Source organism: Pituophis catenifer, unplaced genomic scaffold, assembly GCF_029215685.1.
Source record: "Pituophis catenifer annectens isolate HBS135680 unplaced genomic scaffold, rPitCat1.0.hap2 SCAF_16, whole genome shotgun sequence".
Lineage (NCBI taxonomy): Eukaryota > Metazoa > Chordata > Lepidosauria > Squamata > Colubridae > Pituophis > Pituophis catenifer.
This window is the reverse complement of record NW_027256896.1, coordinates 15,829,423-15,849,382: the sequence shown is the minus strand read 5'-3', so window position 1 is coordinate 15,849,382 and position 19,960 is coordinate 15,829,423. Positions and strand designations below refer to the sequence as shown.

The 19,960-nt window shown below is 45.7% G+C and overlaps 1 protein-coding gene across 1 annotated transcript in view; it reads right to left on the bottom strand.

The window, feature by feature from the left end:
- MOSMO (modulator of smoothened) overlaps nt 1-19,573 on the bottom strand; it is a 31,649-nt gene extending 12,076 nt beyond the window's left edge. The window contains exon 1 of the mRNA XM_070955271.1: nt 19,353-19,573. Within this exon, the coding sequence (XP_070811372.1) occupies nt 19,353-19,458 (106 nt within the window). The 5' untranslated portion in view covers nt 19,459-19,573. The remainder of the gene's footprint in view (nt 1-19,352) is intronic.
- Nucleotides 19,574-19,960: the final 387 nt, after the last annotated feature.

The window sequence follows — 19,960 nt, the reverse complement described above, 5'->3', positions numbered from 1 at the left end:
ATTTTATTTATTTATTTTATTTATTCGGCTTATATGCCGCCCTATCTCACAATGGACTCAGGGCGGCTCACAACAATAAAACACAAGCCACAACGTAAGAGCCTTGGTAGTACAAGGGTTTAAGGCACCCTGTTATTAAGCTGGTTATTAAGACCAGCTGTCTGCAATTACTGCATGTTCGAATCTCCCCAGGCTCAAGGTTGACTCAGCCTTCCATCCTTTCTAAGGTAGGTAAATTGAGGACCCAGTTTGTGGGGGCAATAAGCTGACTTTGTATAAATATACAAAAGGATGAAGGCTATTGCTGAGCACATTGTAAGCCGCCCTGAGTCTTCGGAGAAGGGCGGCATATAAATCAAATTAAAATAAAATAAAATAAACAATAAAAATAAAGACTAAAAGCTAAAAAATTTAAAATTAACCCATTAAAACCCTTAAAACCCCGTCATCAGACCAGGTCAAGGGATTTGAAAAGCCAAGTTTTTAATTCCCGGCGGAAGGTGCGAAGGTCGGGCGCTAGTCGGCGCTCCAAGGGGAGTTGATTCCAGAGGGTGGGCGCTCCAACCGAGAAGGCTCTACCCCTGGGGGCCGCCAGCCGCCACTGTCTAGCCGACGGCACCCTGAGTAGGCCCTCTCTATGGGCGCGAACCGGGCGATGGGATGTTGTTGCTGGCTGTAGGTGGTCCGCCAAATATCCTGGTCCTAAGCCATGTAGGGCTTCATAGGTCAACACCAGCACCTTGAATCTCACCCGGAGGGCAACCGGTAGCCAATGCAAACCGCACAGGAGGGGTGTAACATGGGAGTATCGGGATTCTCCCATCACAACCCGCGTGGCCGCATTCTGCACCAGCTGAAGCCTCCGAGTGGTCCTCAAGGGCAGCCCCATGTAGAGAGCATTGCAGTAGTCAATCCGTGAGGTGACCAGCGCATGTGTAACTGTGCGTAGGGCATCTCGGTCCAAGTAGGGACGCAACTGGCGCACCAGACGTATCTATAGAATACCATTAGCAGTCGAGTTCCACGTTAATAGGCGCGTTTAAGGAAGCGCATTAAAATTTAAATTCAACGGAACTGAACACACATACCCATTAACATTTTAAAAAGCCCGATTTGGATTTTTAAATAGTGGGGTTTTAAAATAAGATTTCTCTCCACGCTGCTTTTCATACAAGGGAAATTCCAAAGCTATCCAGATTCTGTGATAACTTATATGCTTTTGGTTTTTGGATTTGATTTGATTTTTTTACACCAGGGGTGCATCTTCAGAGCAAACAGATTGGCAGCCGCTGAAAGGCACCGTTGTGCAAGCTCCTTGGGAAAACACAATGGAGGCTTTGTCCAACCCTGGCGCACTACAACAGAGGACCTGGTCCAAGCTGGAGGGTGCTTTCACCCAGCAGAGAAAGTTTAATTAAATGCCAGCTCCGTTGCCCACATGGCCAAATCATTTTGGACATGTGTTGTACAGCACTGAAGAAAGAGGAGCGAGACACGGCGGGCCACGCAGACATCCAGAACTTCTGCCTTGGAACCGCAAAAGCCTGTCAGTGGGGCACACGCGTGTGCACACATACACACGGATGTGTAAGAGGAAATCCAGAGAGCTTTGACCAGAGCAGGAGTCTCCAAACTGGGCAACTTTGACCAGAATTCCCCAGCCATCATTTATACCAGAGGGGGGGGGGTCTCCAAACTTGGCAACTTTTAAGAGTTCAACTCCCAGAATTCCCCAGCCAGACATGTATTTCCCCAAAAGAGCTGTGGTGGCGCAGCAGACTAAAGCACTGTTAAGTAACACCAGCTGCCTGCAATTACTGCAAGTTCGAATCTCACCAGGCTCAAGGTTGACTCAGCCTTCCATCCTTCCGAGGTAGGTAAAAGGAGGACCCGGATTGTGAGGGCAATAAGCTGACTTTGTATATAAAAGAACACCGCTTAAGGGGGGCCAAAAGCCCTACTAAGCAGGTATATACAAAAGTATGAAGGCTATTGCTTAACGCATTGTAAGCCGCCCTGAGTCTCCGGAAAAGGGCAGCATATAAATCGAACCAATCAATCAATCAATCAAAGCATTCCTCCATGGCTGGCTGGGGGAATTCTGGGAGTTGAAGTCCACCAGTCTTAAAAAGTTGTGAGGTTAATAATTTTAAACTATTTTAACTGATGTTGTTTTGTGTTTTTAATAGGCTGTACACTGCCCTGAGTCTTTCGGGAGAAGGGCAGTATAGAAATAAAATAATAATAATAATAATAATAATAATAATTATTATTATTATTATTATTATTATTATTATTATTATTATTATTATTGAAGACCCCCTCCTGCACTTGAATGATCCTCCTGTCTTGCCGTTCCGTGCAAATGCCGGCAAGCATTTCTAAGGCTTCTGGTCTTTTATCGGAGGGCAGCAGAGCCAGGAACTGGAAGGACCGCGCAGGGAGTTATATTTAGATAGATAGACAGCTTTATTGATTAGGCCTATAGGCCTGTGATGACGAACCTATGGCACGCGTGCCACAGGTGGCACGTGAAGCCATATTGGTGGGCCCGCGAGCGTTGCCCTAGCTCAGCTACGGCACACGATAACGCCGCAAACATTCCTCTGCTTTTCTTATGAAGACACCCGATTTGAGAATGTTGGAATGCTTTGCAATGTTTCCATAATGCGATCACAGAGGGAACCTGACTGTCGGCACCTCAAAGCCATTCGTAAGTCCCCTGATAACTTTGAACAGTCACTAAACGACTGGTCCTAAGTCAAGGACTATCTGTAGATTCTAACTACTATTTTTAAAAGAAAGAAAACACACTGTTCCTTTTCCTGTATAGATTATCTAAAATGCGGACGTTTCTCTTAAGTCTCCTGACACTAAATTGCATTTAGCACAGTTGAACCAGTTGAACCGAGGAAGGAAGATCAAATATGTTGTATGCCTCTGGAGGCCCCAGGGCATTTTAAACAGCGTTAGCTTCGTTTACAGGAACGGCGATCGGGGTTCAACCCAGCAAATATTAGAAGCGAAAGGGGAGGGGGAAAGAGAGCTGGATGGGATGTCCCAGCAATTTCTTTCTTTCTCTTTCTTCTTTCCTTCCCTTTCTTCGTTTCTTTCTCTTTCCTTCCTTCTTTCTTTCCTTCCTTCTCTTCCTTCCTTTTCTTTCCTTCCTTCCTTTCCTTCTTCCTTTCCTTCCTTTTTCTTCCTTCCTTTCCTTCTTTCTTTTTCTTCCTTCCTTCTTCCTTCTCTTCCTTCCTTCTTTCTTCATTTTTCTTTCCTTCCTTCTTTCTTCTTTTTCTTTCCTTCCTTCTTTCTTCCTCTCCTTCCTTCCTTCTTCCTTTCCTTCCTTCCTTCCTTTTCTCTTTCCTTCCTTCCTTTCCTTCCTTCTTTCTTTTTCTTTCTTCCTTCCTTCTTCCTTCCTTTCCTTCTTTTTCTTCCTTCCTTCCTTCCTTCCTTCCTTCTCTTTCCTTCTCACTCTTTCCTTCCTTCCTTCCTTCCTTTTCTTTTCTTTTTCTTTCCTTCCTTCCTTTTCCTTCCTTTCTTTCCCGCAAGAGAAACACCAAACTCGTCAGCAGCTTCCATCAGCCAGCTTTGGCGAGAACAGGTGTTGTCTGCATATAAATAGAGGCTCGCTCATTTTCACGCATACCTGCGTGCAGAGACACGGCCCCGTCTGAGTTGGGGGGGCGGGGGGGGGGAAACATCAAAGCTAGGTTTGAAAGCGAGAAGGCTTGTTGCGCTCTGAAAATGACAGCGTGGCTCTAAAGACCTATTCCGAAACAAGAGGGAGTTTTTAATCTCAGTTATCATCAGCCAGGGTGTGTCTGTGTGTGTGTGTTGTGTGTAAAGCAGCAGTCCTATCGAGAATAAATCTGACGGAGCCTTCCAGGTATCCATTCCCAGACGGCTCTTTTGCAAAGAGAAAAGGCTAACCAGGTTTTAATGTAACCAGGGTTTTGACAGACAAGAGAGGTCGATGAAGGCTTATCCTTGAGCGTACGAGGAGAACATGACACAACAGAAGCAGAAGCATACAGAAACAGTCCTCGGTTTACAAGTCTGCTTAGCGACCGTTCGAAGTCACCAACGGCACTGAAAAAGGTGACCCGGGGCCATTTTTTCAGGCTGATGACCGTTGCGGCATCCCCCGTGGCCCACGCGATTTACATTCGGATGCTTGACAACCGATTCACATTTACGACGGTAGCAGTGTCCCCCCCCCAGGGTCACGTGATCCCCTGTTGCGGCCTTCTGACAAGCAAAGTCAATGGAGAAGCCGGATTCACTTAGCGACCGTGTTACTAATTTAACAACCGCAGAGATTCACAGAACAAATGAGGCAACGGAAGTCATCCAAGGAGGCAAAAACAACTCTCATGGGGTCAACCGTGGCCATAAGTCGAGGATTACCCGTACATGAAGGTAGGACTCCTCGAAATTACGACGGACCCCAAAACGGGACTTATGGCCTAGATCTGAAGCTCTGAATGTCTGCCTATCCTGCAGGCACATGACTTTATTTTGGGCAACTGGCTCACATTTTTGGCGGTTTGCAGCATTCCAGTGTCACATAACCGCAATTTATTATAATTATTTTCTTCGAAACTGGAGTTTACTTCCGCTTCCCCCGCCCAAAAATGCCCCATAGGGAACAATAGATTCATTTAACGACTGCTGCAATCACATAACAACTGTTGCCAAAAAAAAAAGGCTGTAAAACTGGGTCACCTGACTCGCTTTATGACCATAATTACTTACGACTGAAAATGATGGACTCAAGTCGCAGTCGTAAGTCGAGAACTAGCTGTGGTTATTGTAGGAGTAAGGGCCATCTTATAAGGCAGCCTGAGTCACAGAGACATCATTTAAAAGAAGCGAGTCCTCGAACAGTGACTATCTCGTGTAAGCGACGGTTTGCAGTTACAACGTGGATGAAAAAAAATTCCACTTTGTAGCCAGTCCTCACCTTTATGACCATTGCAGGTCTGTAAAACGAAGCTGAAATGAGATCATAAAGATAGTGGCAGTTTCACTTAAGTGACCCTTTTGCTTAATGACGGAGTTGCTGGCCCAATTGTCGTCGCTAAACGAGGACTATTTTCACCCAACAAGCCAAAGTGCTTAGCTATAAGATAAGATCCGGCAGGAGCTCCAATTGATACCACTGTGAATTCAATATTTAAACCTAATTAGATGCAAGGCATACCTAGTATAACCAGCAATAAATCATGTTTTCCAACTCTTGACATTTCTTAACCATGATTTATCTATATAATGATTATCTGTCATCCAGACATTTTTCAACTCCAGGAGGCCACCAGATTTTCTCCACAACAATTGATCAAGTCTCCCAATGGATCCCTCAGTATCATTTATCCCTATTTTACACCGATCCAAAAAACAGAGAAATGCAGATTGAATGCAATCGGCGAACTCAACCAAAGATTTGTTTAGAATCGTTTAGATTCAATCCTGGCAAGAACACTCCTATTTTTATTTTTTGTATAAAATGCAGATATTTTAACTGGAAGGGCAACAAAAGAAAAAAACTAGAATTTAGAAACACATTCCAAACAGCATGCAAATTTCCATATTTCTGCGCCGAGTCCCTGTTGCTCTGTTTCTGAAAACAGCTAAATTAAAACCATTTAAAAATACGACAAGCGCGCAAACATATAATTGCCAAGATTCGAGCTAATTTGGGAGCGAATGTCAGCTTACGGATTGAAAGCTATTAAGCGATTGGGAGTTGAAATGGAATTTTACTGGATGCAATTTGGGGTCTCAGCACAGCTTTCCTGCAGCTCTCTGCCACTTAATTTGCTCGTAAACGAAAGCTTTCGTATTATAATAAAAAAACATCTGTTGCTAATATTTCTTCTGGCTCTATTTGGTGGGATTTTTTTCCCCCCATATTAATTTTAGCAGAACAACAAATTAACTGGAGGCAAATTGGTACCAACAAGAATTGCTAGCACAGCTCTGTTCAGGAGGTTGGAAAGCGCTTAGAAAGGGGGGAAGAGTTTCCAGAGGTGGAAACCTATATTGGCCACTTGTCATAAATTATACGCACAGAAAAGACATACAGGAAGTCCTCAATTTATAACCGCAATTGAGCCCAGTATTTCCGTTGCTAAGCAAAAACGGTTAAGCGAGTAGTGTCCCATTTTGTGACTTTTTTGGGCCAGAGTTGTTAAGCGGATCACACTGCAGTCGTTAAGTGAATCATACGGTTGTGGAGAGAATCTGGCTTCCCCCATGGACTTTGCTTGTGGGAAAGTCACAAAAGGGGATCTCGTGACCCTGGGAGAGTGCAACCGGCATAAGTACATGCCAGTTGCCAAGTGTGTGATTATGTGATCACGTCCGGATGCTTCCCCTGGAGCGGGGTGGGAATGGAGATTTTGCAGTATCCTTCCCCTGCCACGCCCACCAAGCTACACCATGCTCACCAAGCCACGCCCACAGAACCGGTAGTAAAAAAAAATGTGGATTTCACCATTGTTGCAAACGTTTCATTACCCAAATAGGTAACATCATCAGTGCTAGCCTCCTTTATGGGTACCACAAAAGGAGAGGACTCAGAAGTTGGTGTAGCAAAGATTGGTTGATTGGTTGTTGGTGCCTGCAATATGTGACTATTTCCATCTTATTTTTTTTTTTTTATCAGTTGCCAAATTGGCCACCACATGGCTCTTCTACTCCTTCCAAAACTATGTAAGATTATAGGAGAAGTTTCCGTCATTTCTTCATATCCTCGGGCTAATTGTTTTTCTCTTCTGGCCCATAGCCTGTTCTTCCTTCCCATCTTCTAAACTTGCTCGTTATAGCTTCTCTTTTTAGTAATGCAGAAATGGATGCTGCTGCTTCCTTGGTTGCAAGATATTAATCTATCTGTAAATTTTCCTCTTCATGTCTGTGAGTGCTTGAGCTGAAGACCACCTGGAGAGAAAGCGAGAGAGAGAGAGAGAGAGATCAAAGCAAAACTTTTAGGAAAAACTGTTTTCTCAGATGCCAGCAGGGGCATGCACAAATCAACAAATTGCACTGAAAATGTAAGCATTGTGACATTGGTACAAAACTATTTCCTTTTAGACGAGTGTCCGCATGGGGCACCATGGAAGCTGTTCAACAATCACCGGGGATAATCCTTTATTTGACTATTACAATAATCTGGTGTTGGAAATTACATTATAATGGGACTGTTGCCAGATTTGAAATTAAAATAAGGCACAAGTTTGGAGGTAATAAATGGAGAAGCACTCCCAGCTGCTATTGCAGAAGGAAACAACTGGATGCCCTCCAGATATCAGACATTTATTTAACAGAGATTATGGTCAACCTCAATGGGAGGCAGCCAATCATACGGATATAAATTCGCAAATTAGCAGGCGTGTGCCACCCACGCTCCACGTGGAACGACACCAGAGGGAACTGAAATACGTCAGAAAGCAGGACACAGTAGTAACAAAAGGGTGCCGTCAAAAGAGCTCACCTGTGCTTTCGGAGATGTCAGATGTTGGCGTGCCTGGTTGAAGTAACCTGGTGAAGTTGGGAGATTCCAAAAGTTTTCCAGGCGCCCTTTTCTTCAGTTGTTCTGCATTCCTCAACACAAAAGCTGCCCGTTTCCATGGACATTGGCCAGAGAATAGAGATCTTCTATTTTGGACTCCGATATTATCAATATCGGTCAGGCGTGAAAGATCAGGTCTAATTAAACTAATGTAGGGCTAATCATGCCTATGGACAGGAAACCTCCCAGCTAACGGTTAGCATCTGTTTGGAGTTAGATAAGGGTCAACGGAATTGAAGGAAAGATGGACTTAGTTTGGTTGTGGCTACGGAAGGATTCTAGGCTGATCCCTCTTTTGACTGCGCCCCCAGGCAGAGTCTCTGCCTACAAAACCAGAGATAAATCCTCCCCGTTATAATTTATGCACGCATAATAAATAAATAAATAAAAATTGAATACATGACGTCGATCAAGCCATTCCATTCTGATCTACTGCCGTTTTATTAGGTTCCGTCAAGCTGGTGGTGGATCTTAAGTGATCACACGATTAGGCTTTCTTCAAGATGATCTAACCTGGGCATTTAGGCCCCCAACGATGATGCCCTGATCCCAACAGTAACTGATTGTTAATTATATACAGGTTTCTGTGTTTAATATATCAATAAGTGTAATAAATGCTCTTGGATTCAATCGTTGTTCCTGTTCAATTGCTGAAGTATGTGAACAATCTTATCTGAAATGATGTAAGTCCGTGATGACGAACCGGTGGCACGCGTGCCAGAGGTGGCACGCAGAGGCCTCTCTGTGGGCACATGTGTTGTCGCCAGCTGCTATCCTGGTTTCCAGGGTGCACATGCACGCCAGCCAGCTGGCCTGAAAACAGCCTGAAAACGGCACAAAAATGCCCCCAAAACAGGCCGTTTTCCCGGGCGTTTTCTGGCCAAAAAAGAGCCTGGTGGCGCAGCAGACTAATAGCCTGTTATTAACATTCAGCTGCCTGCAATTACTGCAAGTTCGAATCTCCCCAGGCTCAAGGTTGACTCAGCCTTCCATCCTTTCTAAGGTAGGTAAATTGAGGACCCAGTTTGTGGGGGCAATAAACTGACTTTGTATAAATATACAAAAGGATGAAGGCTATTGCTTAACGCATTGTAAGCCGCCCTGAGTCTCCGGAGAAGGGCGGCATATAAATCAAATTAAAAAAAAACAAACTCTATTGCCCAAGGTACAGAAGTTACGGATTGATATACCGGTAGCTGACTTAATTGTATGGCATCCACTTTTGTGTTTTTTTTTTAATCACCAGGGTTCATTTTCCTTCATTTATATTGCCGCTGAGAAACTAAGAATTAAGTCCTAATCAACACAGCGCTAGTTAATTAAAAGCTCGAGTCTTGCCTTCAAGGAATGCAAGTGCAGTACGGGGGAAAAACCCGCTCCACGGCTGGAAATTTTGCAGCTTGCCATGAAGAGGTCAACGCGAAGAAATCAACACGAGGAAACCCGAGAAACCTGCTGTGCAGCCCACCCACACAGAGTGGGAGAATTTGAGGAGGTCTGAGAAGGAAGTCAGACGTAGAAGGGTGACCCCGTATTCTTTCTCTGGCCAAAATTAAAACAAAAACATTGCTTGGATGGCAGGTAGTCCTCGACTTGTGACCACAAGCGAGCCCAAAATTTCTGTTTTGCTAAAGCGAGACATTTGTTAAGCGAGTTCTGCTCCATCTGACGACCTTGCTTGCCACTCTGTTGTTAAGTGAATTATTGCAATTGTTCACTTGGCAATAGGGTTGTTAAGCGAATCTGGCTTCCTGATAGACTTTGCTGGTCGGGAGGGTCGCAAAAGAGGAACGCCTGACCCCTGGATACAGCAACCGTCATAAATATGACTCAGCTGTCATCTGTCCAAATTTTGATCACGTGACCACGGGGGATGCTGTAACGGTGGTGTGAAAAACGGTCATTAAGTCACTTTTTGCGGTGTCACTCGGAAGGATCACTAAATGAGCTGTTGTAGGTCGAGGACTACCTGTAATCCAATACATATGAGCGAATCGACTAGCCTGGCTACGAGGGCGTTGGGGATTCCTAACATTTCTTATGCAGCTAAGATGAGGAAGATTGGATTGGCGTCCTATTGGCACATTTCTCTGCACCAGACCCCATTAAGTGATTTATAGTAAGATCTGAAAAGCATTTCCAGGTCTGTTTTCAAGGGTTGGAACAAGCAATTGCTCCAGGCGGTAGCCTTGTACCTTCTGCCAGCAACGCAACTAAACAAGGCGTGCCGAGAGATGATATATTGTTCCTCTTAGGAGTTGTGCAACTGAGGCTGCCCTGCCCTGCTCCTCACCCTGTGAATGAATAGGGTACGGTCTTTGCACACAAACAGTTAGATCACTGATGGGGGGGGGAGGAGGAGAAGGGGAGGGAAAAGGAAGAGAGGAGGGAGGAGGAAGAAGGGGGAGGAGAAGGGGAAGGAGGAGGGGAAGGAGGAGGAGAAGAGGAGGGGGAGGAGGAGGAGGAGGAGAGAAAAGGAAGAGGGGAGGGAGGAGGAAGAAGGGGGGAGGAGGAGAAGGGGAGGGGGAGGAAGAGAGGAAGGAGTAGGAGAAGGAGGAAGGGGAAGAAGAGGGGGAGGAGGAAGAGGGGAAGGAGGAAGAGAGGAGGAGGAGGAGGAGAAGGGGGAGGGAAATTTTAAATTTTAAATTCATCTTATTTATAGGGTCATGGGTAAGGCGTTTTAAATTGGGGAGCCATTTTGGATTTAATTCTGTTTTAAACATATTTTAATGTTTATATTGTATGTTTTTTTAATTTTGGCTGTTCACCGCCCCGAGTCCTTCGGGAGAGGGGGCGGTATAAAAATCTAATAAATAAATAAAAAGGAAGAGGGGAGGGAGGAAGAAAGGGGAGGGGGAGGAGGAGGAGGGGGAAGAAGAGGGGGGAGGAGGGGGAAGAAGAGGGGGGAGGAGGGGAGGAGGAGGAAAGGGGTGGGAAGGAAGAAAGAAGCCACTAATGAAATAAGGGCTATGAGGCATGACATTAACTGCGCTTATTTCTGTTATTACTGCATTTTCTCCAGACCTTGAAGGGGAAATTGTTGGAGAGGTTACCAAATAGTCCTCAAATCCCACCAGCGGTTTCAAGGTGAACTTGGCAGGAGACACCCACAAGCATCCTTCAAAGACCAAGCCTCGGCTCTCCCTAGAAGGAATTTTCTGCACCCAAAGCTGTTGCCTCTGTGGGACACACAAAAGGCTCTCCTCCTATTTCATCCTCTTTAGTTTGGCGTCCTGATTAGGATCGTTAATTCTGACCAGGTGAGTGAAGAAGCACATCTGGCTTCATCTTAAGATGTGCCGAAGCTCAGCGTGTCTGTTCTTTGCCATCTGGGTGGGGGAATACACCTGTTCCCTGGTGCATTCCTTCTGAACAAACCCTTGAATGAGAGCTTCAGACTCTTAAAAGCCAATTTCCACGCATTTCTCTCCCGAGAAAGAAAAGTATCGAAGCTCATGAAAACCACCACACGTATAATGTTGATTCTCGAGGACCTATAGAAGAGGCTTCTTCAAATTCCAACGCAGGTGAAAACCAGGATTTTGTCGCCGGCTCGAAACAGGAGACACGGTGCTCAAGGCTCAGAAGTGCCCTTCAGAAAGTGTTCTTTCCTCTCTCCGTTTTCGAGATGAACTGCAGATCATTTGCGGTGATGGTGCTTCATGTTCTGAACATCATCCTCCAGAGATGTTTGGTGGTGGTGGGTTCCCCCCCACCTCCAGGGCTAGTCAAGGGCCTTTTTATGTACTTGGCTTGCGATTCAAACTTGCTTCTTTCTTCTCCTTTTGAATGTTGCTCAGCTCAACAAGTGGTGGAGTGAATAGGTAGAAGGATGGCCCGCAAGACACTCAACACACTCTTTTAACATGTTAATATCAAAACAGAGGTAGTCCTTGACTCAGGACCACAATTGAGCCCCCCCCCCAAATTTCTGTTGTTAAGTGAGACATTGGTTAAGTGAGTTTTGCCCCCATTTTACGCCTTTTTTTGCCACCCACTTCTTAAGTCAGTCACTGCAGTTGTTAAGTTAATAACATGATTGTAAAGTGAATAGGGACGCGGTGGCTCAGTGGCTAGGACGCTGAGCTTGTCAATCAGAAGGTCGGCAGTTCAGCGGTTCAAATCCCTAGCGCCGCATAATGGAGTGAGCTCCCGTTCCTTGTCCCAGCTTCTGCCAACCTAGCAGTTCGAAAGCAGGTAAAAAATGCAAGTAGAAAAATAGGGACCACCTTTGGTGGGAAAGTAACAGCGTTCCGTGCGCCTTTGGCGTTGAGTCATGCCGGCCACATGACCACGGAGATGTCTTCGGACAGCGCTGGCTCTTCGGCTCTGAAACGGAGATGAGCAGCGCCCCCTAGAGTCGGGAACGACTGGCACATATGTACGAGGGGAACTTTTACCTTTTACCTTGACTCAGGACCACAACTGAGCCCCAAAATTTTCCTTGTTAAGTGAGACATTGGTTAAGTGAGTTTTGCCCCCATTGTACGACTTTTCTTTCCCCCTTCTTAAATGAGTCACTGCAGTTGTTAAGTTAATAACATGGTTGTAAAGTGAATCTAGTTTCCCCATTGATTTTGCTTGTCAGAAGGGGATTCACATGATCCTGGGACATTGGAACCAACATAAATATTAGTCAGTTGCCAAGTGTCTGAATTTTGATCACGTGATGCTGCAGCAGTTGTTAAGTGTGGAAAAACGGTCACAAATCACTTTTTCCAGTGATGTGGTAATTTTGAATGGTCGCTAAACGAACAAGGAATAGCTGTCTGCTTAACCTCAGGGGCTCCCTCACTATTCATTGTTTTGCTCTGCAGCTCCATCATCAAACAATGCAAAATCAAGACCAATATCTGCACTTTTTAAAAAAAAAAATACAGCTACAATATTCTTCTTGCTTTCACTTTCAACGCAACAGGAGGGCTGTTGCATTTTTCTGACTGCGTTTATTCACGGTCCTTAAGAACGATAAAATCATACCGAAGGAGCAGCAGAGCCAAATATGTAACTGGAACAAGCATCAAACACTTCCCATGACTGCAACGATCCATTCCATCAAAAAACAAACCTCTAGGGTTTTTATTTTCTCTTTTTAACAATGTGCATAAAGGGGCGGCAAAGAAATTTTAAGCCTTCCTCACTACTCTCTTCTAGCAACCTCCAATAAATGCTGAGGTTGCAGAATTTCTGGGCAAAATAACTTTTTGGCACCTTATCCTACATCCCTCCAAGTCACAGAAAACAGATAATCTCAAACAGATACAGAAATAAAATCCCTACCTATAACGATATATACGTTATCCTATGGCCGGATGGACCAATCACAAGCCTGCGTAGAAATCTACCAAGAGGACCCGGGAGTCTTGAGAGCCACCAGTCAAAAAAAAAATCAAAATAAATTCTTTCGGCAAGTTATTAGAAGCCACTTTAGGCTCACCCAGAAGACAATGACAGAAAATTAAGATAATCTTACAAATTGGCGGAGCTGCCCCCCCCATTAAGACAGAGCAATTATGTTGCAGGCGAGTTTTAAACAGGAACAAAACCAAAACAGACAATGCAACTGAGTAACTTTTACTAATTCATCTCTCCAAAAAAAAAAACAAAAACCTGCTTAATTTTTGCATGGAAGATGAGCCACGAAATACTGTGTAAGACAAATCAGAAGTAAAACAACAGAGAGATAACTATCTACAGTATCAAGATTACACTCAACCTTTCTGTACCGTATTTCCCCAAATATAAGACCCTGTCCTTTTTTTTTTGAACCCTGAAATAAGTGCCTGGCCTTATTTTCAGGGAGGTCTTATTATTTTGGGGCGCGTGGAGCAAGACGGGGCTTCTCTTGCCACCTTACCTGATTTCCAGCTCTGTCTCCCTAACCCTAACCAGAGGAAATCGCAGGGACTGGGCTGCGCCTGCGTTTAAATATTTTTGGGGAGGGCTTATTTTTGAGGGGGGGTTATTTTGGGGGAAGGTCTTATTTTCAGGGAAACACGGTATTAAATAAACTCTATTTCAGGGGTATCAAACTCAAGGACCGGGGGGCGGATCTGGCCAGTGGGGTGCTTAGATCTGGCCCGTGGGGCCGCCCTAGAAACAGGGAAGGACTGGCCGACGGTACCTCTTGCCAGCGAAAAGAGAGCTCGGGAGCCTATTTTCACTGGCAGAGTGCACAGGTGCCCCCGACATGAGTGACGGTGAGCTGGCCATGCCCACCCTGGCCACACCCACTCTATACCCTCCCCCCCCCAGGTCAAACACAACCCTGATGCGGCCCTCAATGAAATCGAGTTTGAGTCCCCCCCCTGCTCTATTGCATGTCAACTGGGGGGGCTTTACTCCATTAATAAAGTCTACGCTGGTTGATGTTCCCTCTGGCACTGGAATTTAAATCCTTATTTCAAGAAGGCTCATTACACACACACTCACACCATTTATATTTGCTACAAACACACCCACCACAGTCCTGCAGGCATCCAGGTCTCTTCTCTCAGCGGCTACTATCACATTTGCAAAACAAACGGCGCTGCCGTTTGAATTGTATTGCACAGGAATATAAATCAATTCCCCGAACGGCCTCTCCCATCGCATATACAAAAGCCTCCGTACAATGAAGAGAATGAGCCCTCCTTTCCCGAGAAACACGGGTACACGCGTGCTCCAAAAATGGCCAACAACGGACAAAAACCAAGGTTGATTATTTCTAACCCACCCTTTTTTTTAAAACACATTCTTTTATATTCCCTTTATCGCTTTCACATTTTGGGTGTTATGGGATAGATAGATAGATAGATAGATAGATAGATAGATAGATAGATAGATAGATAGATAGAGATAGATAGAGATAGATAGATAGATAGATAGATAGATAGATAGATAGATAGAGATAGATAGATAGATAGATAGATAGAGATAGATAGATAGATAGATAGATAGATAGATAGATAGATAGATAGATAGGGCGAGCAGTGTTTCTCTAAAGCTGGCATGTTTATCAGCATAGGCTGGCTGGGGAACTCTGGGAGCTGGTCCACACATCTTAAAAGTTGCCAAGTTGGAGAAAGACCGATATAGAACAATTCGATTAAATTTGATCTCCGGCCCAAATTTACTCTCTTAACCTTTGCCTTTTCTTTTGGTCTGCACTTAACTTCATCTGCTCCTCATTCTCATGCTGTGCCTGCCCCCACCTTCCCCCACTCAACCCCAGGCAAAATAGGGGCATTGGAAGGCTGCAAAATGAGGAATAAAGAACAGAAAAGATTTATTGCTCTTACTTTTTAGGGGACGTTAATTCCAAGCCATTTTCCCTCACTTTGTTTGCTGTTTTTTTCCTTCCTGAAACAACTAGCTGGAATGTACTTTGCTGACCCGAGCACAACTTGTTCTTTTCACCTGAGGTGAACCAAGCTCACAAACTCCTTCCCCTGTTTCTTTTAAAGTTAGATATTTATAAACACGGTGCATGTGCCCCAAAGGTCATACAGCCTTCTTACTGGCAGCTTCTCCACAAGAGGCTTAGCCTGATTAATAAAGAATAAAATGATGTTTTTAAAGTTTCGGTATATGGATCGGTGTATAGTATGATTCGAACACGTTGACGCTAGGCAAAATAAACCACATAAAAACTAACCAAAGTCGAAACTAAGTTTCATTACATTTTGCAAATGCAGCTATTATACCCGAAACGGATTTAGGTAAAGGGGGGGTTGGGTTAGGCGAACAATAGCCACATGAGGGCCACTGCCAATTTCCTAAAATAATTCTGCTTTTCCGTTTGCCTGCAAGTTTTCTCCAGAGATGCCACATTAGGACTAGACGTTCATTTCTCAAGCTTATAATAAGATGGTTCTTTCGAAACAATGAACATTACGCAGAAGGAAAAATAGAAGTAAATTAGTACACAATTCTTTCAGTAACGCTACCCGTGTATCACCATGCACAAGATACATTTTTACTTCTTATGAAAACTACTCTTCCAAAGGGTTTTTCCTTTAGAACAAGGGCCTCAATCAACATTAGACTGATGCTGAGGATCACTGAAGATGGCATTTAATTTCACTGTACGAAGTGCAATGACGATCAAGTAAACTCAACTAACTCAACTAAAATTAGATGGTGATTTATTTATATCCCTCCTTGAGTTACAAATAACTCAAGACAACAGACATATCCAACAACACACTTTCCTCCTCCTATTTTCCCAACAAAAACCACCCTCTGAGGGTGAGTTGGGCTGAAGGGGGCGGGGGGACTGGCCCAAAGTCACCCAGCCAGCTTTCATGGCTAAGGTGAGATAAGAACTCAAGCTTCCCATTTTCTAGCCGGGTGTCTTAAGCACTAGTCCAAGCCAGCTCTCTTCTTCCAAAGCTCCTTCCAAAACTGCACTTAATGGACTCAAAATCTAAGGTGTAGGAGACACCCGGAGGCTCCAACTGGTGCAGAATGCGGCTGCGCGGGGGATTATGGGAGCGACAGGGCGCTCCCATGTGACTCCTCTCCTGCGCGAGCTGCATTGGCTTCCGGTGGACTTCCGGGTGCGCTTCAAGGTGTTGGTGATCACCTTTAAAGCGCTCCATGGCTTAGGGCCAGGGTACTTACGGGACCGCCTTCTGCCACCAATAGCCTCCCACCGGCCGGTTCGCTCCCACAGAGAGGGCCTCCTCAGGGTGCCGTCGGCCAGACAATGCCGGCTGACGACCCCCAGGAGGAGAGCCTTCTCTGTGGTGGCACCTACCCTATGGAACAATCTACCCCCATAGATACGAGTGATCTCCGACCTCCGGACTTTTCGTCGGGCCCTAAAAACTTATTTTTTTTCAGTTAGCCGGTCTGTCTTGATTTTAGGGTTAGTTTTAAAATTTTAATATTGATTTTAATTGACAAGTTTTAAATTATGGGCCAAATTTATAAATTATTTTAACTTTATTTTTAACTGTGATGTTATGTATAGATGTTTTTATCTTGGCTGTTCACCGCCCTGAGTCCGAAAGGAGAAGGGCGGTATAGAAATTTGAAAAATAAATAAATAAATAAGTAAGTAAGTAAGTAAGTAAGTAAGTAAGTAAGTAAGTAAGTATGAAAGAACTTTAGGTCACCCACAGAGTTCTCCTTGGTCAGGGGTAGAGAACTTCTCTCTTTCCAAATGAATGAACATGTTCAGTCTCCTTCGTCTTAGTCCAGCAGACCGCAGCATATTCGGGCTGCAGAAGTGGTGGGTGAACATGTGCATGCATGCACGAACAAAACTGTATTTGTGAAAATGGCACACACACAAAACCATCCATTCTCTCCCCCACCAGCCCACTGCAGGTCCACTGAGCTGGAAAGGTTGAGGAACACTGCCTTAGACCATACAAATTTCAATTGTTGGTCAATGGGCTACAGCAACTTACAAAATACTTGGCACCTTCTCTACACAGAGACCAAATTCCTTACTAATTCCTCTTAAGTTGCACCTATGTGGTACTTTTTATCCCTTCTATCCCAGGTTTACAGCAAAGGCAGGAGGGACATTTAACCCTGCTCCGAAAATTTCCTGATCTACATGGTGGCTGATGAAATTGATCAAATCCAGCAACTGAAGATTCTCTACTTTCAAACAAATAAGATTTGGGGATTGCAAAAGGAAATAAAGAAGTATTTTTCCCTCTGTCCCCAAACGCCTTAAGAGAATAGACGATGTTGGGCTTGTGGGTTTAGTGACTGATCATGATCTAGACAACAGATAACAACAGATTCCAGTCTTGCCTCCAGAAGTTGTGGGTGCTCCAGGATTGGAAGTTTTAAAAAGAGACTGGACAACCATTTGTCAGAATGGTACAGGGTCTCTGCTTTGAGCAGGAGGTTGGACTGAAGACATCCAAGGTTCCTCCCAACTCTGCTATGCTGTAATTCAGACTTTTGACAATGGTCACTATTAAACCCTGAAGCCCAACAGATACCAGCCACCAAAGCTACACCAGGGGGTGTCCAACCTTGGCAACTTTTAAGACCTGTAGACTTCAACTCCCAGAATAACAGAACAGTATATAACTGGTTAGGAAATTCCGGGAGTTGAAATCCACAGGTCTTAAAAGTTGCCATGGTTGGCCACACGTAAGAGGATTTTAGGGCAGATTTAGACAGTTCAATCAACACCCTTTTCGTCACAGCAGCCAAGGAGAAACTCACCATCACAAACAAAAGGCAATAATCCCAGGCGTCACCGTTGAGCCCAAGCATCCCATACGAAGCAGCCTTTTTGCCACTGAACCAAGAGGTGGCATTTAACAATGATTGCCTTCCCCCCACCCCCACCCCACCTCGATTCTCCTGGCTTCTCTTCCATGACTTCTTTTGACCGGGATTATTTATCCAGGTTAATCCTCAGATACCTTTTAACCTCTTTCCATCCCCTTCCCCCAAAATAGTGTGTGTATGTATGTATGTATGTATATATGGTCAATATATATAGAGATATATAGATATATAGTCTATCTTAGTCTCCTTAGTCTCCCAATGGGCAGCAGAGTGTTTGCTGGCTGCCAGAAAAAAAAAGCCTAGAAACTAATGGATTGTGATTTCGCTGAACTAGGGCTGCATAAAAATCTTGGTTTATGTAGGAAGAACCTGGCTAAAGAGAAATACATACATACATATACACATACACACACACATATATATGAGCCTTGGTAGCGCAGCAGACTAAAGCACTGTTAAGTAACACCAGCTGCCTGCAATTACTGCAAGTTCAAATCTCACCAGGCTCAAGGTTGACTCAGCCTTCCATCCTTTCGAGGTCGGTAAAATGAGGACCCCGATTGTGGGGGCAATAAGCTGAGTTTGTATAAAAAAGAACACCACTTAGGAAGAGGGGGAGGCGAAAGCCCTACTAAGCAGGTACATACAAAAAAGTATGAAGGCTATTGCTTAACGCATTGTAAGCCGCCCAGAGTCTCCGGAGAAGGGCGGCATATAAATCGAACCGATAGATAGATAGATAGATAGATAGATAGATAGATAGATAGATAAGATAGTTAGAGCAGTGTTTCTCTAAAGCGGGAGAAAACCCGAATAACCAAAGACCTACATACATACATACATACATACATATATATATATATGCATACATACATATATATATGCATATATATATATATGCATATATATATGCATATGTATATATATATATACATACATACATACATACATATACATACATACATATATATACATACATACATACATATATATACAGTCAATACACACACACACAAGAAACAATTGGGGGTCAACTCACAGAGCAACTACGCAACCCATCCTGGGAAGAAAAACCCTGGCAGGGCTGGACTCTCTCGTCTTCTCCTCCATGGCTTTTCTCTCTCTCTCTCTCTCTCTTTTGTCCCCCCCCAAAAAAACTCCCTTCTGTCCCCCCCAAAAAGGCCTTCAGACCGAAGGTCCATCCAGTCCAGCCCCCCCCCGCCCCCCCCCCCCAATTTTCCCTGCAGGCAAAATCTCTCTCTCCACTGCCTCGACCCCCACATTTCCCCTTCTCGCAACAGCCCCCTTCCCCCCCCACCAAGCTCGGGATTTGGGGGCTCGTTCCCCCCCCCCACTCCCAGGCGCGTCCGTGGGGAGGGGGTCGTAGAGGCTTGCGGCACAGCCACGGGCTGCAGAGCCAGAGGAGCCCCCTCGGCCGCCCCTTCCTCCCGGGGTCTTGGCTGGCTTTTTTTCCCCACCCACCCACCGAGACCGCCCTTGCCCAGCCCCCGCGACCCCTCCGTCCCCGCCGACCCACCCGCGGACTCGCCGGTGTTGATCCAGTCCGGGTTGGCCAGGCTGGCGATGGCGAAGATATCGGCGGCCAGAAAGAGGCATCCTGAGATGATGGTCAATTTGTCCATGTCCTCCGGCTCCGACCACGGCCCGGTTTCCCACAGGCGGGGCCCGGGCCGGGGGCTCCTCACAGCCGCGGCTCCATGGCTCGGCGCGGCCTCCGACCCCTTCGCGCCGCCGCCTGGCCTGGCCTGGCCTGGCCTGGCCGCCGCCGCCGCCGCCCCCTTCGTCCCTCACCGCCGTCCTCAGGTAGCCGCTGCGCAGGGGCGGCCCCTCCCCGCCGCCGCCGGGCCCCCGACTCGGGACGGCGCCGGAAGCAAAACCCAAGCGGGGCACCGCCGCGGTCGCGTCACCCGGAAGCGAAAGCGTGGGGGGGGGTCTCTCTCTCTCTCTCGCTCGCTCGCTCGCTCGCCCGCCTCTCGCAGTGGGCACCAGACGGGGCGGGGCTTCTAGAGGAGACGGCGACGCCGCCGAGCGTCGCCAGGACAGCTTGGGTGGGCGGGGTTTCTTGGGCGAGGCGGGGCTTGGAGGGCGTGACGAGGGAAACGGGGCGGGGCTTCGGAAAGGGCG